The sequence below is a fragment of the Acomys minous genome (genome assembly GCF_964271855.1).
Source record: "Acomys minous genome assembly, chromosome: 12".
Taxonomy (NCBI): domain Eukaryota; kingdom Metazoa; phylum Chordata; class Mammalia; order Rodentia; family Muridae; genus Acomys; species Acomys minous.
The window spans coordinates 69047341-69071179 of NC_140493.1; the positions used below are offsets into that span (position 1 = coordinate 69047341).

The 23839-nt window shown below is 50.1% G+C and overlaps 3 protein-coding genes across 6 annotated transcripts in view; 2 read left to right on the plus strand and 1 right to left on the minus strand.

The window, feature by feature from the left end:
* The window catches only part of TLCD3A (TLC domain containing 3A), a 30757-nt gene extending 19043 nt beyond the window's left edge, over positions 1 to 11714 (plus strand). Inside the window, exons 1-5 of one of the 4 annotated variants that reach the window (XM_084802860.1) lie at positions 3059 to 3189; positions 3997 to 4080; positions 6979 to 7180; positions 8673 to 8768; positions 10138 to 11714. In XM_084802860.1, coding sequence (XP_084658986.1) covers positions 7022 to 7180; positions 8673 to 8768; positions 10138 to 10407 — 525 coding nt within the window. In that variant the 5' untranslated portion in view covers positions 3059 to 3189; positions 3997 to 4080; positions 6979 to 7021 and the 3' untranslated portion in view covers positions 10408 to 11714. Of the gene's footprint in view, positions 1 to 3058; positions 3190 to 3453; positions 3708 to 3996; positions 4081 to 6978; positions 7181 to 8672; positions 8769 to 10137 lie in introns of those variants that run through there. The other 3 variants (XM_084802858.1, XM_084802861.1, XM_084802859.1) reach the window with 3 other exon arrangements.
* Positions 11715 to 12841: 1127 nt separating this feature from the next.
* GEMIN4 (gem nuclear organelle associated protein 4) lies at positions 12842 to 20824 on the minus strand. Its single transcript, XM_084802764.1, has 2 exons — positions 20702 to 20824; positions 12842 to 16202 (listed from the first exon to the last, which is right to left on the minus strand). The coding sequence occupies exons 1-2, from the start codon at positions 20709 to 20711 to the stop codon at positions 13036 to 13038; spliced, it is 3177 nt and encodes a 1058-aa protein (XP_084658890.1). The 5' UTR covers positions 20712 to 20824; the 3' UTR covers positions 12842 to 13035.
* A 26-nt stretch (positions 20825 to 20850) lies between these two features.
* Positions 20851 to 23073, plus strand: LOC311609636 (diazepam-binding inhibitor-like 5). Its single transcript, XM_084802868.1, has 2 exons — positions 20851 to 20984; positions 21596 to 23073. The coding sequence occupies exon 2, from the start codon at positions 21616 to 21618 to the stop codon at positions 21895 to 21897; it is 282 nt and encodes a 93-aa protein (XP_084658994.1). The 5' UTR covers positions 20851 to 20984; positions 21596 to 21615; the 3' UTR covers positions 21898 to 23073.
* Positions 23074 to 23839: the final 766 nt, after the last annotated feature.

Below are 23839 nucleotides of genomic sequence, written 5' to 3' on the forward strand. Positions count from 1 at the left end.
TTGTTGTTGTTGTTGTTTTGGTTTTTTCGAGACAGTTAGCCTTGGCTGTCCTGGACTCCCTTTGTAGATCAGGCTGGCCTCGAACTCACAGCGATCTGCCTGCCTCTGCCTCCCGAGTGCTGGGATTAAAGGCGTGCGCCACCACTGCCCAGCCCGTAGCTATTACTCTGAAACCACATTGAGAAGAAGGAATATTACTCATCACTCTCAAGTTTAAAAGCAATATAATCATTAAGCTCATTGGCCCCGAAGGTAGAAAGTGCTAAGCTCCGTGCGGCCAGCTGTATGCTTGGAGCAGCTTTTTTATTTATTTATTTATTTATTTATTTATTTGAGACAGGGTCTCTCTGTGTAGCCTTGGCTGTCCTGGACTCCTTTGTAGGCCAGGCTGGTCTCGAACTCACAGCGATCTGCCTGCCTCTGCCTCAGGAGAGTTGGGATTAAGGGCATGCGCCACCACGATGTGGGCTGGAGTAGCTTTTTAATTGCTCTGGTCTGACTCTCACCCCCCTCCCTGCTCCCCCCTCCCACAGTAGCAGATTTATGTCGGGGATTTAATCAACTCACACAAAGTGTCAGATTGAGTCCCTAGCATATGGTATAGATCTCAACATTACAGTTTCAACATATCATTTGCTGAACCTGGAAAGGTACCATGCCTAATTTGGGATAGAGAATACAAAGACAGCTCTGGGAGGCAGAGGTCAGTAGATCTCTGTGAGTTTGAGTCCAGGCTGGTGTACATATCAAGTTCCAGACTAGCCAGGGCTGCATTTTAGAGAGACCTCATTGGGAAAAAAAGAAAAAAGAAAAAAGCCCATTAGGAAATGCCTTGAAGAACATGGGAACCTCTCTGGAGGAGGGAACGTTTGACAGAGCTCAAGGGCTTGAAGTGGGTTGAGTGTATCTTGGTGGCTGAGCACATACTTGGCAAGTGAAAGGCCGGGGGTTAGACACTGAACATGGAAAAAAAATCCTTTGAGGGACAAACAGCTTTTTGTTGTTGTTTGAGATAGGGTTTCTCTGTGTAGCCCTGGCTATCCTGGAACTCACCTTGTAGACCAGGCTGGCCTTGAACCAGAGATCTGCCTCCCTCTGCCTCCTGAGGCCTGGGGTGAAAGCTGTGTGCCACTACCATTTATTTTTATTTTTATTTTTATTTTAGTTCAGAGCTCCCTCTTCCCCTTCCTTTAGTGCTTGATGCTTTTGGTTCAGTGTTATCATTTTCCCACAGGGTTTTTTTTTTTTAATCACCTAAAAGCCACGTTCAAGTTTATGCTTGTTGGTTTTATAGTGAATCAATCTAAACATTGTGGTGACTTCTGTGGGCACAACGTTGGAAACTGATTTTTTCTTCTATTTCTATGTAGGCTTTGAACTTTTTCAAACCTACTTTATTTGGGGTTCTTTAATGCTTATACCTTCCTTCCAACCCACCCACCCCTAGATAGGAGAGAAAAGAGGTTAATAGGAACAGGGGAAGATCTTTTTTATACTCAGTTCCCTGGAGCGATTCCACTGACGTAGTTGGCAGGGTTCCAATAGACTGCAACAGTAAACCAATAATTCAGAGGTGACTGTGGCCACAGCCACTGGAACCCCAGAGCAGCAGCTGGAGCCTGGAGTCTCAAAGCCTTCGCTGGAATGGTTCTCCCTCCCCTCCCCCCTTTCTCTCTCGGAGCTTCTTGAAATAGAGTGATGAACAGCCAAGATCAAAAGAGCCCTGCCTCTTGTTTTGGGCATATAAAGATACACACACACACACACACACACACACACACACACACACACACACACATACATACTCTCAAAGTCCGTACTAGGATGTTTATCAGTCAGCAAAGACCATGCCCTGCAAAAGGCTGTTCCTCTTCCAGTGGACAAACATCACCTGTTCTCTCACAAGTCTGTTTTCAGCGGAATAACACGGCAGATCCTCCCACAAGTCTGTTTCACATCTCACACTTGGGATCAAAACAAAACAAAAAGCCATGTTTCCTTTCACTACAGTTCTATATATGAGACACCTGTTGTTTTGTGTTCAGTCCATGAAGACAGCTGAAGCGGGTATCTTCCTGTATGGAGGAGGCTCCTCACCACTGGACATTGGTAGCACACTTGTTACTTGTTGCTGATCTCTCCCAGCAGGGCAGGCAGGAATTAGAACCACATTGTCACAGGGAGAGCTGGAGGTGACCAGGATGCGTGGATAGGAGATAGAAAGTGGGATGCAGAAAGATGTTTACAGGTACGTGTTGTGTTTTTTGTTCACATCAGAGTGTTACTTGGGAGACACCTTGGTACCGAACTGAAGTCCTTTTCATTTTACCATTTAACCTTAGCTGTGAACAGGGGAAGCAGAGAGGCAGCCTGCCCTAAGTGGATGAAAGCCCTGATTCTCTTTGAGCTTTGTTATCTTAATGTCAACTAAATTCACAGTAGCAACATTGTCTTAATCCGCCCCCCCCCTCCAAAGCACAGCCTAGCAATAGTAAAAAATACAAAAAGAGAAATTAAGTTAAGAAAAGCTCAGACCCACTAATTATATACAAATTGAAACAAGCAAAAGTTATGTTCGCTATATCTCTATGCTACTAACTGAACGTTAATTTATTGGCGTCTAGCAGAAACCATCTGCTATTTTATAGAGGTCCCAGAATGATAAGACTTCACAGTTGGAAAAGTCTTGAAGGGCTTGTATCCAACTTCCTCCTCGTTCCACAATTGAGGAAACCTGTGGCCTAAAGAGACTGAGTCCAGCTGTTCCCGCTGATGCCTTCTAATGAGACTTTGGGAGTGCATCCTTCATGCTGGTGATCTGAAGAGACCTGTAGTTGCTTTCGATTGTACTGTGCATACATGAATTGTAAACAGCCACCTCCCCATCCTCGCCTTTCGACGCATTCACACATTTGTGAAGTTACGAAGCTACAACCCAAAGCAGATTCTCTCCCGAGAGAAGCTATCGATACTGAGCCGACCAGAAACCGCCCGAGTTTCAAGGTGCTAAGCCGAAGTGGGATCACCTGGTACCAGGAACTGTTAAATAAAGACACAACTGTAATCCACAACAGTTACCAAGACTCAGGTAGTATCTAGACCCAAGAGGCCCACAGTTCCACAGCAGGAATGGAGGAAACGCAGGCTTTCAAGCCTTCTTGAGGATTACTGAGAAGCCAACCGTGATGGGCAGGAAGGCTTCCACTGGAAGCCAGGATGCTTGGTGGAGAGAGCAGATGGCCACAGCCCTCCGGTCCTTCCGCCAGAGCCGTGGGGTCCGTGGCGCGCATCCCGCATGGGTGCACGTCCTGCAGGGAGGCCCCTGCCCTCGCCCGCGGGGACCGAGAGGGGAGTCGGTAGCCTAGCTGCTAGACCCCGCCCCAGCTCCTGCCCGCGCCTATCGCGGCCAGCGAGCTGGTCACGCGGGGGAGCGCCGCGGGCGGGCGGCCAGTGCTGGCGGGGCCCCAGTGGCGGCGGCCGGGCGGGGCGGGCGGTGGTTAGAAATAGGGAGAGCGGGCCGCGCCACCCAGCCGCCAGCCCGGAGCACGCCGCGCGCAGCGAGCGGCCGCCCTCGCACCCGCATCCATGCTGCTGACGCTGGCCAGCGGCGCGCTCTTCTTCCCGGGCCTCTTCTCGCTCAGCATCTGGGCGCTGCGCCGCGCGCGGCCCGGATGGACAGAGAACGACTGCCTGACGGTCGGCACCAGGTACCACGGCCCGGCCGCCGGCCCCCGCGGGGCGCCGCCCTCCGCTCCGAGCCTGCTGGCGGAAAGGGGACAACGGGAAGCGCCCCTCGGTGCGGGGCGGGCCTAGGCGGGAAGGGCTGGCGAGTGCTTCTCCCCGCTTGCTGGCCCCCGCTCTGGGCATCCCGGCGCCATGGCTGCCCAGGAAGGCTTCTCGGCCCCGGGAATGGCAGGTTGGAGAGTCGGGCTTTATGCTGTCCGCAGTCCTGGAGTAAGAAGCTTTTTTTGGTTTCTCTTCTTTGCCCTACCTCAGGCTGGTGTCCTCTGTGCAGGCAGTGCTAGCCACCGGGGCGGGGCTCACCGTCATCCTCTCCTGCAAAAACGTGGTCAGCGACAGGTAACGTCCCATCCCAGGTGGGAAGTACAAATTCCCGGGCTGAGGGATTCCCTTCCACCAAAGTTTTCACATTTTAGTGGCTCACAGGTGCTGATTCGTTGTCATCCTATGATGTATGTGACTGCCTGGTGAGAAAAACAGTGCACCCTAATTAGTGCCCCCTTGCTGCTTGTAACCTCCCCAGCGTTGGAGAACCACGGAGAGAGTGAAAAAATGCTAGAGAGCCAAAGACCAAGACCGACTTTAAAGTCGCGGCGTATTAGAGGACAAATGGGGTCCGATGGTCCCTCTTTATAAGTGGGAGTATAGCTTTTGGCTCTTTTAAGTGCTCGCTGGGTTCTCCCTCTGGAACATTCCTAGCAGATAGTAGCAGTGTCTGTGGCCAAACCCTTCTCTTGATAGTTTAAGTCCACCCTACCCTTCCCTGCAGACATTGCTCTTGCTTTTCTCCTTTGCTCAAGATAATGAAGAGGTTTCTGGTGCCTTCGGATAATTGACACATTTGTGAACAAAGTCAGGCCAGAAAATGGACATCTAAGGCACTTCAGCGAGATAAATCATAAATTAAGACTAGGATGGACTATTCTGTTTAGACATGGGTAGAGGTGGAGCTTGTTTTTGTTTTGTTTGTTTGTTTGTTGGTTGTTTTTTTTAAGAGTGGCAGTGCTTTTTTATCTGTAGACCCGACTGGCATGGAACTTGTGTCAGTCCTCCGTCTCCCAAGGGTGGAATAACAGACGCTTTTATTTATTATTTATTATCCCGCTTGGGCTCTTCAAATCACTCTTTTTCTTCTAGAGAAGCTAAGGGTGACAGGCAGGTGTCCTGAGAAAGCTGGGTGGCCTTTCCTTATTTTCCACCCTGCCATGTCCTGTTTCTCCTGCTGGAAGAGAGAGTGAGACTGTCTCACCGTGGTCTAGGATCTTAACTTGGTTCTTACTGTCACCCTTTCATGTTTTTCCTCTTACATCTCTTCTTTTTGAGATAGGGTCTCAATATGTAGTTTGGACTGTCCTTGAACTCACAAAGATCTGCCTGCCTCTACCTTCTTAGTAAGTACCATGCTGTCCTTTTTATTTTTATATAATGGTTTTCTTTTTTTGTCTTTAGGCAGTTTTTTAAAAAAAGATTTATTTATTAATGCATATACATATTAACGCATGCCAGAAGAGGGCACCAGATCTCACTATAGATGGTTGTGAGCCACCATGTGGTTGCTGGGAATTGAACTCAGGACCTCTGGAGGAGCAGGCGGTGCTCTTAACCACTGAGTCATCTCTCCAGCCCTGCCGCTGCCCCCCCCCCCTCTTCTTGATAGTTACTTGAAATTGCTATAAGAATCAATGAGTCCATTGATGGGCATTAGAATAGGTCTTCGATTTTTTTTTTCTGTTTTTTTTTTTTTTTGAGACTGGGTTTCTCTGTGTAGCCTTGACTGTCTGTCCTAGACCCGCTTTGTAGACCAGGCTGGCCTCGAACTCACAGCAATCCGCCTGCCTCTGCCTCCCGAGTGCTGGGATTAAAGGCGTGCGCCACCATGCCCGGCAGGTCTTCCGATCTTTTGGGCCAGATAGAAGCAGTAGCTGGCTAATTGGTTTGCATACAAGTCTATTATATGTGACATTATTTATCTGCCATGCTGTGATAATTGTGGAGTTATTTAGAAACAGACTCTTACATGGCACCCTCTCTAGATTCCTGGTTTTGTAGTTCAGTGGTCTGGCTCCTTGGGACACCCCCTAAGACAAGGTGAAAAGCACAGACTTGCTCCTAGATGTGGCTTTAGTCTCTGGGGAGCAGAGAGCTTCACAAGCCTGGGAGTGACTTTGATGCTTAGGGCAGTTTGAGAACTGTACAGCAAGTTTCCTCTTCTAGAGCGACCAAAATTTGCAAAGTGCATCTAATACTCTCTAGAATGGGACCGATCCCAGTTTAAATGTTTCTTTGAAGTTTTTGTGGGATGTTGGTAAGTGCTGACATAGTCTTTCTTGTGTGTATTCTAGACCAGCTAACAAACCATTGTGGCTCAGCAAATGTTTTGCTCCTACTGGGCGAGTTTATAGAAACACGTGCGCCCAAAAACCAGGCCAGGAAACGGACATCTTTTGTCCCAGCCTCTCTTGGTGACTTGTGATATGATCCGTGAAGTCCAGGCCAATTTCTGGACGCTTTTAACATTTTAAAGTAAATGTATTCGCTTAGTACGTGCATCGTGCTGTGCTTGTAGGGGTCAGACAACCTGCAGGAATTGATTTTCTGCTCCCGCCACGTGGGCCCTGGGGATCAAACTGAGGGGTCCCCAGGCTTAGCAGCAAGCAGCTTAACTTCACTGGGCCAGCTAGCTGGTCCCTGATACACTTTTATGAATGAATGGAACCCAGGATTCATTACCAATTTGGAAATGACGTGGTAGGACTGCTTCCTATAAACTCTGCGCTGGGGCCCGGGGAAGCAGGAGAGAACGTGTAGCTCCGGAAACTCTCGAGAGCCTCCCAAGTGTTGAGCAACCGAGAAGTTAAACTGGAAAGGGTGGACTGTGACTTACAACACCTTCCCAACCAGTTCCTTGGTGGAGCTGCTGAATCACCTGGAACCGTGTCTCCCATCAGAGTCAGTTTCTATCCGAATGCCCCCGAGTCTTCTGTAGATAAGTAGCCAAACCAGGCAGAGGTAACAGCAAACGACCTCTATTCCAGGGAGAGTGAACCCCTGCTTCTCCACCCTGGGCCCTCAGGATTTGCTTTGTAGTTCAGGGATTGCTTTCCTTAGCACCTTACCCTCTTCACGGTGAAGTGTGCAGCTTAATAACAGCTGACTGAGGAGGGAACAGGAGGGAGCCAGTGGAGAGGTTGGCTTTCTGCTTCATCATTGACTTCCATGGGTGTTGCTTTCTTTTAGGCACTGGCTCGCCAGAGAATATGTGTGGTTCTTGATCCCATACATGATCTATGACTGCTATGCCATGTACCTCTGCGAATGGTGCCGAACCAGAGACCAGAAACTCAGACGCGCCACCATTTTCCGAAACTTCCTGGTTGAAAACCGCCTAATGGTCACACATCATGTGGTCATTCTATTTGTCCTTGTGCCTATTTCACAGGTATGGCCTCTCAGGACGGCAGCCCCCCCAGTCACCACTCTGCCACTGAACTGAACGCCTTGACATTTCTTAGGAGTTGGGAGAGTAATCTTTTTATCCTACGTACACCCTCCTTCCGCTAAGTGCTTCCTTGAGTTCAGTCTTCGATGCAAGTAGTTAGGGAAAACCATGCCACCTGAAATGTCTGTGACTTGTAGCCAACACTGTTATTTTTTGTTTCTTAAGACAGGGTTTCTCTGTGTAGGCTTGGCTGTCCTGGAGCAGGCTGGCCTCGAACTCACAGAGATCCACCTGCCTCTGCTTCCCGAATGCTGGGATTACAGGTGTGTGCCACTGCACCCAGCTAACACTGTTACTTTTTAAAAGGTTTACTTTTGTTTTATGTGTATGGGTATTTTTGTCTGCATGTATGTCTGTGTACTATTTCCTTGCCTGGGTGCTACAGAGGCCAGAAGTGTTGGATTCCCTGGAAGTGGAGTTACCGATGGTTTGAGCCACTATTTTGGTGCTGGGAATTGAACTAGGTTCTCTGGAAGAGCAGCCAGTGCTCTTAACCGCTGAGCTCTGTTTTCAGTCCTGTTTTGTGTTTATTTTTTTCAGTACCAAGAATTAAATTAGCACCTCACCTATGCTAGAAAAGCAGTCTACCACTTAGCGGTATCCCCAGCTCTCCTTTTACTTTTTGAAATATTCTCACTAAGTTGCTGAGGTTGGCCTTGAACTTGTCCTCCTGCTTCCACTTCCCAATTACTCCAGCAGTAATTCTCAGCTGGAATTATAAGCCTGCATCACCAATAGGCTTCCACATGATTTTTCTTTTGTTGTTTTTGCTGTTTATTTATTTTCTGTGACAGAATCTTACTATGTACACTAGGCTGTTCTCAAATATATAGCAATCTTCCTATCTCTGAGTGTTGAGGTTAAAAGCATGTGCTACCAGCATTCTGTTTTATTCTATGTGTATGTATAGGGTTAGGGGCAAGTGTGGCGGTCAAGGGATAGCTTGCAACAGTCAGTTTTCTCCTTCTACTACATGGGCCCTATAGGTGGTATGGGTGGGTCAGATTTTTGGCTTATAGGCCATTGCCTTTAATGGCTGAGCCATCTTTTTTGCCCCAAGTTTTCTTATCCCAGTGTTACTGAGCAGGCGTTCCATCAGCTAGGCTGCTATTTTAGGAAGAAAAAGGAACCATTAGGTGAGGACTTTGCCTTCTGGTACCTACTCTGTGCCTTCGACACACAGAAGCAGGCTAGAGTTCCTCCCTGTTGTCACTGAGATCCAGTGAAGCACGCTCGAGCCGAGCCGCAGTGAGCCTGTCTGCATTTGCCTTTACGTCTCCTCAACAGGTGACTGCCAGGGAAGGAACAGCTGCTTGCTGCTAATGCTTTTCTCCCTTCAGGGCCTCCTGCTGATCTTCTCCCTAGGGCCCTAAGTCTTCCTTCCAGTGGCTTCTAACTTCCACATCTTCCTTTCTTTTCCTTGTCTCTGCAGAAGCTCCGGGGAGAGCTTGGTGACTTCTTTGTCGGCTGCATCTTCACGGCAGAGCTGAGTACTCCCTTTGTGTCCCTGGGCAGAGTTCTGATCCAGGTGTGTAGGGGTGAGACAGCAGAGGGGAGGGAGGAGGGAACAGACTCCACTCTGCGCTGGGCGTGGTGGCGCACGCCTTTAATCCCAGCACTCCTGAGGCAGAGGCAGGTGGATGGCTGTGAGTTCGAGGCCAGCCTGGTCTAGGACAGTCACGGCTATACAGAAACCCTGTCTTGAAAAACTTAAGAAAAAAAAAAAAAGAAAAAAAGAAAAGAAAACAAAACAAAACGAAAAAACAGAACTCTGCTTTCATAGACTGGGGTTAGGAGAGATGGTAATGCTGAGAGAGGAGACCCTTTAATGACATTATTACTTCATCATCCAAACCAGGTGGATGAGACTTTTAACTCGTTAGACAGACAGACAGACAGACAGACAGACAGACACACACACACAGTTGCGGTTTTTTCCTGGCCACAATTTAATCAATCATTCTTATACACTTTTAAGGGAGGTTGGCTTAGATCAAATTGAGCATCACTCTTGGTAAAATTATGCAGGTTATATAAAGTGGCTGAGAGGGCCTGGACAGATGGCTCAGAGGTTAAGAGCACTGACTGAACCTCTAGGTCCTGAGTTCAATTCCCAGCAACCACATGGTGGCTCACAGCCATCTATAATGTGATCTGATGCCCTTTTCTGGCTTGCAGGTGTACATGATACATAATAAATAAATAAATCTTTTTTTTTTTTTGAGACAGGATCTTTCTGTGTTGGCCTTGGCTGTCTTGGACTCACTTTGTAGACCAGGCTGGCCTCGAACTCACAGCGGTCCACCTGCTTCTGCCTCCCAAGTGCTGGGATTAAAGGCGTGCGTCACCATGCCCAGCAATAAATAAAAAAAAAAAAAAGGTGGCCGAGGAGCTAGCTCAGTGGGAGCTGGTTGCACAAGCACCCACCCAAGGCAACAGCTATAATTCTGGGCCAGAAGCAAGTGACAGCCAGGCATGGCTTGGTGTGCAGCCTAGCTAAAAAGGTGAGCTCTGGGTTCAATGAGACCCTGCCTCAAGAGAGTGAGAGGTTAATCCCAGCACCCGGGAGGCAGAGGCAGGCGGATCTCTGTGAGTTTGAGGCCAGCATGGTCTACAAAGTGAGTCCAGGACAGCCAAGGCTACACAGAGAAACCCTGTCTTGAAAAACCAAAACAACAACAACAACAAAAAAGGCAGCACCTAACATATTCTGGCCTCTGTAAGCGCATGCATGGGCTTGTACGTCTGCTTTTGTTGAGTGTCTGTCCGTCTGGGTGCCAAGCAATTTAGCACCGTAGGCCCTGACTTGTACAAGAACCTGTTTGTCGTAGGCTGGGCTCCCTGCCCTGATAACCCATCCTGTTGGTGACCTTGCACTCTCCTTCCTTTCCGTACAGCTAAAGCAGCAGCATACCCTTCTTTACAAGGTCAATGGAATCCTCACGCTGACCACCTTCCTGTTCTGCCGGATCCTCCTTTTCCCCTTCATGTACTGGTCCTACGGCCAACAGAAAGGACTGAGCCCACTCCGAGTGCCATTTAATATCCCTTTACACTGCAACGTGGCCAACGCTGTCCTCATCTCTCCCCAGCTGTACTGGTTCTCACTGCTGTGCAAGAAGGCAGCCCGGCTCTTTGACACTGCCAAAGTCAAAAAGGATGGCTAGTTACTCCCAGGGGTCTGGCACTCACGCTGGCTGCCGCCTCTACTCAGTATTCCAAGGACCAGATCATGCCCGGGGTATCCTCTGCTTTCTGGACATTGACAAGCTTCCAGATTTGAGGTTTTCTTTTTAAAAGACCCTATCACCCCACCCCCACACACCTTCTAGTATCACCCCGCCCCCACACACCTTCTAGTATGTTCCTTTTGCAAAAGAGCTCCCCCTCCCCCACCGCACTCCCGTGATAACTTGGATCCTGTCAGTTTTAATGCAAGCTCGAGGAGCCTTCCCTGAGCCCAAGACAACAGTTCTGGGAGGTGAGCGCTGCTCTCATCTTCAGCCACTCAGGGCAACACCTGTAATGCTGGGCCAGAAGCAAATGACAACTTGGTTTTGAAATACTGTCGTTTTTCCAACACGAGGCCATTATGGGCGTGCCTTTTACTGTTTACTACACAGCCCTGGTCCTCTCCTGCACATCAGCCATGAACTCTCATGCCTACTGACGTCTTAGTCAGAAGGGCTCACTGACAATGGGCAGGAGGCAGGGCTGAGAACCTGGGGCCCTTCAGCAGGCCAGCAGGGCCTGTGCCTTTGCCGGCTGACTTGGTATAAAGACCAGTAGCAACCTTGTGAGTTTGTTGCAAGCAGTCACCAACACTATTCCCTTTTCAGCATGGCCTCTCATACCCAGTTTTCTCTGTGTCCGCACACACTGGAAGCTGGCCTAAAGCTCCAGGGCTAAAGTGAAGTGATGGCTTCTGTAGTGGTTTCCTCGTGACGCTGCTCCATTCATACAGAATGGATACAGAGGTCTGCACACCAGCCTGAGGTCTCATGGAAGCCAGTGCTTCTAACGTTTCCTCCTCAGACAGACCCACTTCCATGTTGAATGTGCAGCCATTTAACTACAGAAGGCTAGAGACTGGGGGGTGGGGCGGAGGGCGGGAGGGGAAGGGGGGAGACACGACAGCCAGGCCGGCCAGAACATGTCCAGTGGACCGATGATGCTGGTCACTGTGCGCAGTAGGATGTGGTACAGCACTGATCATCTCTCGCCACAGGCTGGGTTTGAGAGAACCTGCTGCCACCTCAGGTGGTGGCAGCAAAAAACCAAAAAAACACTACAAGTGCCTTATAATCCACTGTGCGTGCACTTCTAAAGGACTGGAGGGCTACGTCTCAGATTTTGAGTCTGTCTTTAATAGGTGCCATTTAAAAAACAAAAATGCTGTTTTGCGTTTTGTTGTTGTTTACTGTCAGTGTGTCCGTAAGTCATACACATGGTGATTAAATTACACTAAACTCTATCCATTGAGTGCACTGGCTCTGACTTCCTCAAACATCCCACAGTTTGACTGCTGTGTGGGGTGAGTTCCTAGTGTGATCTGGAAGAGCAACAGCCTCCAGGCAGGCCTTACTCATACCTTAGGTCCAACGTGTTGGCTCAAGGTGCCAAAGGATGCACGCAAGATGCCCAGAGTTCAAGCTCAGTGTTTACATATAACCTCAGGCTTTTCTTCCCCTGGTGAATCCCAATTAGCAGCAGGGAGAGTGGAAGCCTGCCCGTTGACCACAGAACAGTTTAGGCGAAGAAGAGGACCTGAGCAGTAAGTTGCTTTAAACAAGAGTGTGGCTATGCAGGCGATAGGACCTTTCCTCTCACCTCCCTAATCAACTCTAAGAGTTGTATAGTATCACCCTAGAAACCTTATGCTTTCATTTTTATGCGTCTGCACACTGTTGCCTGTGCCACTCACTCATCAAAGCCAAGACAGTCACACCCCAGGCAGAAGGTAATTATATCCACCTCCAAGGGCATCAGCCCTTCAGTAGCCCCTGGCTCAGCACAGCCTTCCTGGGTGTGTGGAGTGGATGGTTATGCATGCTTAACAGTGTTTCTGGAGGCACAGGCCTCTAGCACACATGTCACAACAGGTGCTGAATGTGTCCTTTCCACACTCGCCCTTTTTGAGATAGCCTTGGAAAAAGGATGAAATACTAAGATGCTTGTTAGGAGCCAAGTCTGGCCTTGAGCTGAGCCTTCTACCTCCACCACCCAAGCTGGGATTCGAGGGATGTGGTACTGCCAAGCCTAGCTGAAAAGGCTCTGCAAGGGTCTCACTGGAAACATACAGCCTTGTTAGTATCTTCGTTTTCTAAAAGGTAGCTCTACCTTTGGGCTTACTGCCAAATCTAGGTGGAGAATTTCAGTTACAAACATGTTCTTCCCCAGCTGGACTGTTTTCTGGTTGGGTGTCTTTTTTTATTTTTATTTTTAACTTTGGGAATCTTACTATATAGTCCAGGTTATCACCCTCTGCCCGAGCCTCTGGAAGGCTGCACTCCCACACCTGCCCTACTGGCACGACTTGATCCTAAAGACCACTGAAACCTAACTTTGGAGCATATTTAAGCCCAAACTTACACGAAAGGCTCAAGATAAGCTTAAACCCAAAAGAAATTTATTGTACTAGTATGTAACAAATAACCTAAGAAACTATTTTCTTTACACTGCTCTTGTAACGTAGTCCTTGGTGTGCACATCCTCACGTGACTAAGGTCTGTTCTTAGCTCTAAGCCCCGCAGACACACGATGTTGGAGGTCCAGCTCCTTCCTGCCCTCAGAGGTCAGAAGCTGCTGATCTTCTGGAGCAGGGTCTGGCGCCGCTCCTCAGGGCTGATGTTCTTGGCGATGGACTTTAGGAAGTGCTGCTCATCTACAGTCTGGAGCAAGGAGCTGACAGAAGGGCTGGTCTTGCTCAGGGTTTCATAGCAAGTAAGGATTTCCAAGGCCAGCACGTAGAGGGGCTCACAGACCTCCTGAGGGAGCATGGCCATGATATGCAGAACATGACAGAACATCTGGGTATAGACAAACAAGGCTTCCTGAGTCAGACCCCCGGCCTGGGCCTGGGCCCAGGGACCCACCGACTCTATCAACCTGACCGCATCCAGGACACTGGTCAGACTGCTGCAGAGGAGTCTGACTACATGGCTCCAACCATCCACCGGAAGCCAGTTGCAACAGCTCTGGCTGCAGAGAAACTGGAACACTCTCAAGGACAGGACGGAGAGCTGGAGCTCCTGGGCGAAAGGCCTCAGGTTGAGCAGGGGAACAAACTGAATATACTCTAGGCTGTAAGGGACATGCAGGAGCTGTTTCTCTAGCAGTTTCCTCGTCAGCTGCTGAAGGCACTGCCACTCCTGGGGGCTGCACCAAGGCATGACTTGTACCAGGGCCACCAGAAAGCCTTTGCTGAACAGTCTGACCTCCTCGGGATTGCTCACATCCACCACCAGGAGGGAAAGCATCTGGTTAGAGACAGCGCTAGAGATGGCGCAGCACTCCATCCAGGCGAGAAGCCCCGTGCCAGGCCCGTACCCTTTGTGGGCCTGTGAGGTCCACTGGGCCTCCGAGAGCTTACAGATCTCAAAGAGGGTAGCCGGCACTTCACACTTGAAGTGGCCTTCAAAGAAATTCTTGAGTCTCAGACCCACGGTCCAGTCTAGCTGGTCTAACTTGCGGTGGAGCCAGGACAGGGACTTGGCCCAGGTATCTGGGGAGAAAGTCTCTGCGTTGGCTAGCACTATATCACAGAGGACCTCCAGGATGTGGGTCACAAGATCCTTGCTGTCCAGAGTGAGGTAGCGCTTCTCTCGGGGGAGCTGCCAGAACTTGCTGAAGCTGTCCAGGAGCCGGCACAAGCTGAAGAGCAGTGGGAACGGGGAGCAGGCCTGCAGCCAATAGCCCTCCAAGCCCACATTGGCTTCAAGGGTCTGGATGAAGAGCCTCAGGCTCAGGCCGACCTCCTCCATGTCCAGCATCAGGAAAGGCAGGACAAACTCCTTCAGCACCTCCTCTGGCTCCAGAAGAGCAGCAACTGGAATCCCCCGTGGTTTCACAGGATTCATCAGGCAGTTCACCAGCTCCAGAAACTGCTTCTCTTCTTTGGGTGTAGAGAACTTTGTCCAGACGGTTTCTCTGAGGCAGGACACCAGGAAACTGGTGCGTGGATTTGGTCCTTGTTCTTCCGTGGCCTTCAGGGCAGGGAAGGCAGTGAGTATCTGAGCCAGGAACTTGTGTGTGCCAAGATTGGTCACAGCTGTGCTGCACATCTTCTTCACCACGACTTCCGGGTTGAGGATCACCAGGCGGGCCACAGAGGCCACGGCCTTAGCCAGGCCCTGTTCAGACGTGCTCTGTGCAAGCTGGTTAAAGGCTGTGTTGAGGTCTTCCTGAAAACCCTCCAAGTAAACAGACAACCTGTCTGAAAGGCCCTTTGGCCCCCAACAATGCAGGACACCAGAAAGGACTTTATTTTTGTCTGGTAGAGAGAGGTCTGCATAGCATTCCAGAGTCAAGCAGATCACTTGCTTGATCTGAGACTGGGGGATAACCCTGTTAGAGTTGATGACTTCCGTTACCGTTTCCAGCAGACTTAAGACCAAGTCTGGTTCTCTGAAGAGAGACCTGTTGTTAACCAGGCAGGCAACCCACTCGTCTGTAAAGGCCCACTTCTTCTCAGAAACAAAAATGTAGCACATCTCCATGTGCCGGTCCATCCTCTGTTCAATGATGGCCATGGCAATGGCGGCAGTGATGTCCTCAAGGCCCTTGTCACTCAGCACTCTGCTGGTTTTCCTCAGGAAGTCCCTGACACACTCAGCCAGTTCAGAGACCACATGCCTCTCCTCCTTGGACATGCTGGCAGTATCCAGGTAGAGCTTCAAGTTCTGGCTGAAGGAGGTCAGGCTGTCACAGAGCCGGTAGGTGTCATAGTTCGTCCCCTGGCTGCTGCTGAGCATGCCCTGCAGTTCTGCACCCCACTCCTGCAGCAGGCTGTGCATAAGCTCGAACCCCATCAACACGGTCTCACTGGGGAGTCTGGCCAGCGAGGTGAGGCTCACGTCCCGCTCTGCCTCTTTCACCTTGTCGGCCAGGGCCTGCTTATGGTACGGGTTCTGGGTGTCTGAATTCCACACGGAGATCACTGTGGCTAGTTTGTCCAGGTACACCGTGGCAGACACCTCCTGGGGGTCATCCTCCATCAGCGCAAACACGCTCAGCATGTCAGCCAAGTTAGCTAAGGCATAGCACTTCATCCCGAGGCACAGGATTCTCTTCTGGATCTGCTTCAGCCCGTTAAGGAGCATGGCCAGAAGCGGCATGGTGGGACCGACATCTGGGTCAGACTTAAACCTCTTTGGCGGATGGGAAAACTCATCTGAAGACGGCAAGTATTTATGGGCCATCATCCTGAACTGGGAGAGCAAAGGGTCCTGTTGACTGCCCTTGTGCTTCATCATTTCCCACCAGACATCCAGGAAGAAGGCCACATCCTTGGAGGAAGTGTCGACAGTCATGTGCTCCAGGAAGCTTTGGAGTTCTGAGCGGCAGACGGCGGTGGGCAGGGCCATCAGGAGCTGAATGAAGAGTCCAGAAGCTTCCAGAGACTTGAGCAGTTCAAAAAGGACTGTACGGTTGATGGTAGGGATCATGTTGCCCACGGAGAAGAATACATCTTCCTGCCACCGGGTGTCCGTGTCAGAAGGGCTGACAGGGGCGGGCTGAAGGACCTTGGCCCAGATGATGATCAGTGCTTTCTTCTTCCAGGCAAAAGGCTGGGAGTGTACTGTGGCTGAGGAGATCTCCTTCATGGCCTCCACGATGGGCCTCCCCACGTGTTCCCAGTCAGACTTCGTCAACTGCACCAGTGCTTTGGGGTGGAACAGCTGCTCAGCCATCAAGAAGCCCCCATGCAGAATAGTCATTTCCTCACAGATATTCAAGGGTCCTGCACAGAGAAGCCAAGAGTTAATGAAGTTCTCAGAACAGTAAGCAGTGGCTAGGAGAAAAAACAAAAACCAGCCATTGGATGGCTGTCATCATCAAGCTAGAGGGGACTGTGATGTTATCTCGAGAGGAGGAAGTCCTGGTTAGAAAGTGCTCCCGAAGAGCTAGGGTCACAAGGAATAATCAGGAGGGCAATGATGCCACTGGAAATAGGAGGCAGAGAGGAATCAGAACAGGGCTTTACATTTTTAAAGAGATTTTATTTTTGTTTTAATTATATGTATGTGTGTCTGTGTGGGGTTTGCGCATGTGAATGCAATACCCAGAGGCCAGGATGCTGGATCCTCTGGAGCTGGAGTCACGGGTGATTGAGCTGACTGGTGTGGCTGCTGGGAACTGAACTCTGGTCCTCCTCAAGAACCAGAGTGATCTCTCCAGGCCCTCCGGGCAGGCTTACAGAGAAGGCAAGTTCAGTTTTGGTTACCGGGAGTCTGCGGTAGAACATTCAGTAATGTCTGTCAGCAATGGCAATGAGTTAAGGAAAAAGGCCTGATGTGACCACAGGCCAGAGGAGTTCATGAAGACCAAGGAAGTGACTAAGATCACCTAGCAAAGTGTGAAAGGGACAGCTGTACTGCTGAGGCCACAGTGGGCGGAGGACTGAGGAAAATTACACCATGGAAGCGTGACAAAGGCCAGTGACATCTGCCACCAAATCCTGATAGCTTGAGTTTGATTCCTAGAAGTGATGTGGCACGAGAGAACCAACCTCCCCACAAACTGTCCTCTGACCGCCACTTGTGTTTATGCCACCCACGCCCACAGAACGTAGCAGTTACAAAACTAAACAAAGCTGGGCGCAGTAGCACACGCGCCTATGATCCCAGCACTCGGGAGGCAGAGGCAGAAGGATCTCTGTGAGTTCGAGGCCAGCCTGGTTTGAAAAAAGAGTCTAGGAGAGCCAAGGCTACACAGAGAAACCCTGTCTTGTATTTAGTACCCCATCCCCCCAAAAAAACCTGTAAACTAAACTAAACTCTGTTCAATGATGATGGACTATGGATGGCCCAATGGGCAGTTTTTTTTTAAGGTTCCCCTCCTGCCCCCCCCCCAAGACAGGGTTTCTCTGTGTAGCCTTGGCTGTCCTAGACTTTGTAGACTAAGCTGGCCTCAAACTCACAGCTATCCGCCTGCCTCTGCCTGTGCTGGGATTAAAGGCATATGCCACCATGCCCAGGTCTATTTGAGGGTTTTATTATTGTTGTTGTTGGAGACAGGGTGTCACTAGGAACCATCTGGCTTTGAACTGAGATCTGCCTGCCTCTGCTTCTTGAGTGCTGGGATTAAAGGCCTGTGCCACTGCACCTAGTTGAGCCTGTTTTTGAATCCAGAGCCTTGCATAAACCAGGCAAGCACTCTACCACTGAGCTGTATCCCAAACCCTGCCTTTCTTCTTTCTAAACACACTCCTGCAACTTTCTATATTCTGTGCCTTACAGGGATGAGGTTCACCCAGCAGTGTCTGCCAGTCAAAATGGACAAGCTAGTGAAGGTTCTGGCTCTGTGGCAGGAACCAGGAAATGAATACAACAAATACTACGTCAGAAAAGCAGTCAGTGTACAGACATTTAAAGTAAGGCAACATGAGGATTTACTCAATGGATTTTAAAATAAGATTTATTTATACACATACAGTGTTCTGCCTACATGTATGCCTGCACACCAGAACGCATTATAGATGTGAGCCACCATGTGGTTGCTGGGGAATTGAACACAGGACCTTTGGAAGAGCAGACAGTGCTCTAAACTGCTGAGCCGTTTCTCCAGCCCCCAGTTAATGGATTTAAATCCCAGCTCAGTCACTCAAAAACAAACAAACAAAAAAGACGTGATGTGCCTGGCGGCGGCGGCTCACTCCTTTAATCCCAGCACTTCCACAGGTCCATCTCTGTGAGTTCAAGGCCAGCCTGGGCTACAGATCCAAGACAGCCAGGTTACACAGAGACACCCTGTCTCAAAAAACAAAACAAAACAAAACAAGAAACCAAAACAAAATGTGTCTTGACACACATTACTGAGTCTCTCACCTGCATACAAGAGAATACAATCTTCATAGTATAACCTGAGGGTCACGTGACAACACAACATACATTAATCACACTTTTGTAACTAGTTTGGTACTGCTACCTTTTGAAACATCTCCCAGGGATGAAAGAATGGAAGGTTACATAAAATATCTTAACAACAATCAGACCATCAAAAGCTTGATTTAAATGCTCAATTGTTGGCAGGACCAGTCTTACCACTATTCTGTCTCCTCTGATACAGAAACAAAGGGGCGCAGGTCTTATCAAAGCAAAATTGGTCATGGTCACCTTGCTGACTCCCCCTGCCCATTCCCATGGCCTACCGATGCCTAGCTCTTCCCTCAGCCCCTCATACTCCCCGGAACGCATCTCCCCCACTCTCACTGGCCAGAGTCAGCAGCCAAAACACTGACTCCACTGGCCTGTTGTGGTGCCTCCATCCCAGCTCTAGTGAGGCAGATTCCTATGATGCCAGACTCATGCACAGACTGAGTTTCAGGCTAGCCAAGGCTATGTCATGTCACCCTCTTGCAAACTTCCCCTACGGCCAAAAAAAAAAAATCACTCTGGGCAACTAAAGAATCTCCTGGCTGGGGCTGGAGCGGTGGCTCGGAGGTTAAGAGCACTGGCCGCTCTTCCAAGAGGTCCTGAGTTCAATTCCCAGCAACCACATGGTGGCTCACAGCCATCTGTAATGAGATCTGGTACCCTCCTCTGGCCTGAAGGTGCACACGTAGCCACAACACTGTATACATAATAAATGTCCACTAACCATTTGCATACAGACATGCACACACCCACACGGTCAAGGATCAGCACTCCTACAAAACCCAGGCCTGAAGGCAATCCACATGGCCTCCACAGCGGCAGTCAGGCTCACAGAGCTAGGTTGCCGTGACAGGGTTCTTTCTGGCTCGGGTTGTTCTGCCTACCCCAAACACATTCCCTTATAATTGTAAATTTAATTTTATTGCATTTGTCAACTTAGCCGAGCAGATGTCTGCCGCCAAACATGTGCCTCTCAGACACTGTGTACATGCCACTTGAAAACGTTCCACACTCAGTCAATAGCCAGGGGAAACTCAAAGGCTTTTTATCAGTAGCTGGTGCTAGGAAGTGACTGCTTACTCTGGTAGGCACCAGGCTTGGTCGCATACGTTTTTATTTTTCCTTCTGAGATAGGATCTTGGTATGTAGCCAGAACTGGCTTGAAACTAGAGACCAGGTTGGCTTAGAACTCTATTTTATTTTATTTTAGTTTTTCGAGACAGGGTTTCTCTGTGTAGCCTTGGCTGTTCTAGACTCCCTTTGTAGACCAGGCTGGCCTCGAACTCACAGAGATCCACCTGCCTCTGCCTCCCAAGTGCTGAGATTTTAAAGACGTGTGCCACCACCGCCCGGCTTGGCCTTTAACTCTTAAGATCCTCCTGCCTCTGTCTTCAGAGCGCTAGATATAAGCCACCACAGCCAGCTTTGCATCTATAAAATCATTTAACCACCAAACTAACTTCTTGAGGATTATTACTCCTGTTTTACAGATGGGAACTTGGAGGCCCAGACAAAATTTTGCAGGGTGTCTCGTCCAGCGGGAGTCAAGCGTGCCAGAACTCTTCACAGCTGCGGGGCACGAAACTACCGTCCACACCAAGGAACTGGCTGGCTACAAAGACATTTTTCTCCACAGCGTATTACTTGCAAATCTTGGAGTGCCTCCCTGGGCAGCCTCCACGTCTTTACCCTCTAAAGAGCACACCTAACAGGGTGGGGAGCCTCGGCAAACGGCCACAGATTTCTATCAACTCTGACCTCTTTCCAAGACCTCGCCTAGGAGGAGACTCCAAACCAAGCAGCACTCAGATTCAGGTTTTTAAAAAGTGCCGCCTCGGCTGCTGCAACCCGGGCTGGCAAGCGAGGGCTGAGGAGCAGCGCTGTGCGGAAGTCCCCGGAAGGCGCCCTGCTATGCACGTGGTCGCCAAGAAAACGCCAAGACAGTTATCAGCGTCTCTGCTTTATGCACCGGGAGACCTGCTAAGACACTTGTTCTTTAACTCGGCAGGCATTCAATAAGGAAGAACGGGCCGGAAGACCATTCCTCCAAGCCCGGCATTTCCGAAACACGTGCACCAGGAGCCCTGCACACTTTCAAGGGATCCAAGGCTACATTCGTTCGCGGTTTTCCAATGGGAAGACACTACGAGGGCCGGAGGAGGGATCGAGAAGACCCACCGCGAGGCGGAGCTGCAGGCTGGAGGCCGGCCTCGCGGCAGCAGGTCCCCCAAACCTGCTCAAGCCCCCCAACCTCCCGAGCCAGCTCGGGAGAGCGCCGCTGGAGCAGCGCAGGGCCTCCGCCCGCCCCGGACGGGACTTTTGCGGGGCGCGGCGCAAGGGCCGGAGCAGGGAAGCGCGAACCCACCTAGGTCCATGGCGGCGACGCTGGCGGCGGGACTAGGCCGCCCCTCCCACTCCGAGGCCGGGAACGCGGCGCCCCGCGCCCGCGCCACGGCACAAAGGGCGGCGCTAACCGGAGCGTCACGGGCCCCGCCCACAGCTCGCCCGGGCTTCCGTGCGGTACTCCGCGGACCCGCTGCCGTTCAGTGCGCACGCGTGCTCCTCTTCCGCTAGCTCGCGGCTTCGAGGCCGCCCCAAGCCCACAGCGCCCTCTCTCGGCCTAGGCTTTCCCAGTCGTCTACCCACAGGTACCGTGGGCAGGCTCCGTGTGGAACCCGGTCTCTTAAGGCCAGGACCCATCATTAACCCTCCCCTAGGAACCCTCGGCAGCTCCTGCGTACGATTCATCCATGCAGAATAGCTTTCCCCCGGCGGCCTGCTAACCAGCAGCGGATCCCCACCCAGCCACAGGGACACCACAAATATTCTATATGCTTTTAATGCTGCACAGCCTTCTACGGGCGACAGTACTAGCATCACCTTCCAGGGCTCATAGGCGCCTTTATGACTTTGAAGGGCAGTCACACCGGAAAAAGCACTGTGGGACAGGACCAATGGAATAGATTCCTGGTCTGCAACTTGTCCTTCATCAAACACACACAAAAGCCCTGTGTTCCTCCCATACGTACCTCTTTGCTCTTTTTTCCCCAAGGCCCAATAATCACCTGCTTTTCTTTCTTTTTCTTTTTTGGTTTTTCGAGACAGGGTCTCTCTGTGTAGCCTCGGCTGTCCTGGACTCGCTTTGTAGACCAGGCTGGCCTCGAACTCACAGAGATCTGCTTGCCTCTGCCTCCCGATAACTGGGATTAAAGGCGTGCGCCACCACGCCCGGCTCCTCACCTGCTTTTCTTGTTTCCAGCTCTTCTCGTACCAGGTATCATGACCTCTGGTGCACCAATGAGCCAAGTGGAGTTTGAAATGGCCTGTGCTTCACTCAAGCAGCTGAAGGGTCCCGTGAGCGATCAGGAGAAACTGCTGGTGTACAGCTTCTACAAACAGGCCACCCAGGGCGACTGTAACATCCCTGCCCCGCCAGCCACGGATGTGAAAGCAAAGGCCAAATGGGAGGCGTGGAATGTGAACAAAGGGATGTCCAAGATGGATGCCATGAGGATCTACATCGCCAAAGTCGAAGAGCTGAAGAAAAACGAGGCTGGCTAAAGGACATGTTGGCAGACACAAGGAAGTAGCATGGCTCCCCTGGTAGGGAATGGGGCTTAAGAGCTCCTGATGGCCGAAACACACTGAAAGGGTAGCGCGGTTGGCGGAGACACCAATAAATCACCTGAACTGCATGAGGGTGGAGTCTGTTACAAAAGAGAAACTCTGTGAGGGTCCTGGAGAGGTATTGAGCATCTCACAGCTGGGTGAAACTCCACCGGTCTGGCGTTGTGTGGTCTGACTGGCGTCCTTAGCCTTCCTGGTCCCACAGCCTCTTGGTAGAAGAGGGGTTGAATGGGGATGGGGGTGACTCCGCTATGAAAACGACCAAGGTTGCAAGTGAAGGTGGGGCCTTGGATTTGCATCATCAAGGGCTGTCAACTCACCAAGTCAAACAGAAAAGCCCTCACCTAGAACACCGGCCCAGTGAGGTTAGAATTCCTGTGAGACTCACACTTTCAGTGACTCAGAGGCGAAGTACCTCATGCATCACAGCCCAGCAGCTGGGGGACAACGGAGCAGGACGGCTTTAGAATCTCAGGGTCTGAAAGACTCCTCTAAGACCTTAATGTTCTTAGGATTGTGTTGTTTTTCTTTTTTTCTTATTTATTTTTATTTTATTTTATTTTGGTTTTGGTTTTGGTTTTTTGAGACAGGATTTCTCTGTCCTGGACTCTCTCTGTAGCCCAGGTTGGCCTCAAACTCACAGAGATCCACCTGCCTCTGCCTCCCAAGTGTGCTACCATTATGACTAGAAGCTGCCATATGAAATGCTAAGTAGACTTCTTCAAGAACTCTACAGTAGTGTGACATTTTTTAGTACTTTTCTTCAAAATGTCTTTTTTTTTTTTAACCTTTATTTTATGTTCACTGGTGTTTTGCCTGCAAGTATGTCTATGTGAGAGTGTCAGATCTTGGAGTTACAGACAGTTCTCAGGTGCCATGTGGGGGCTGGGATTTGAAATCGGGTCTTCTGGAAGAGTAGTCAGTGGCCTTAACCTCTGAGCTCTCTCCAGCCCCCCAAAACATATCTTATGTCTGAGATGTAGCCACTTGCCTGGCATGTGTGAGGCTCTGGGTTTGATCCCTGGCAAATCTGTTCATATAACAAAGTTTCTACAGGTAATTTCTTCTTCTTCTTCTTCTTCTTCTTCTTCTTCTTCTTCTTCTTCTTCTTCTTCTTCTTCTCCTCCTCCTCCTCCTCCTCCTCCTCCTCCTCCTCCTCCTCCTTCTCCTCCTCCTCTTTTCTTTTCTGCTTATTCTGTTTTTGGGGGATAGGATCTTGCTGGTCTGGAATACATTGCGTAAAACAGGCTGGCCTCAACTCACTGATATCTGTTTGACTCTCTTGAGTACTGGGATTACAAGTGTGAACCATCATGATGGCTATAAAGTGTATTTTTTATCATTAAAATGTATTGCTGTGTGTGAACTGTGTGTGTGTGTTTGTGTGCCAAGTGTGCATATGGAGGGCAGAACACAACTTTGTGGAGTTGGTTCTTTCCTTCCACCTTTACATGGATACACAGGGTCAAGCTTGGGTTGCCAGACTTTCGTGGCAAGCACTTTTGCCTACAGAGCCCTAAAATACTTATGGGCCCTAGAGTACTATCTTTTTTTTTTTTTTTTTTTTTGACAAGAGTTTTACTATGTAGCTCTGGCTGCCCTCAAAGCCACAGAGATATGCTACCTCTGTCTCCTGAACTCTGGGACTAAGTGTCACCATAAATTTAAAATACATGACAGACCATGCTCTACCACTGACCTACCTACCATCTTAGCTGTCTTTTCCATCGTACTTTTGAAGCAGGGTTTCACTAAGTTGCCCAGAGTGGCCTTGAACTCATTCTGTACAGTCCATTCAGGTCTTGAACTTACAACCCTCCTGTCAGCCTCCGCAGTAGTTTGGATTACAGGAATGCGCCACTTGGCCCAGGCAAGA

Coding starts and splice junctions, on each gene's coding strand:
- LOC311609636 (XM_084802868.1), top strand. CDS start 21,616: ATGACCTCTGGTGCACCAATGAGCCAAGTGGAGTTTGAAATGGCCTGT.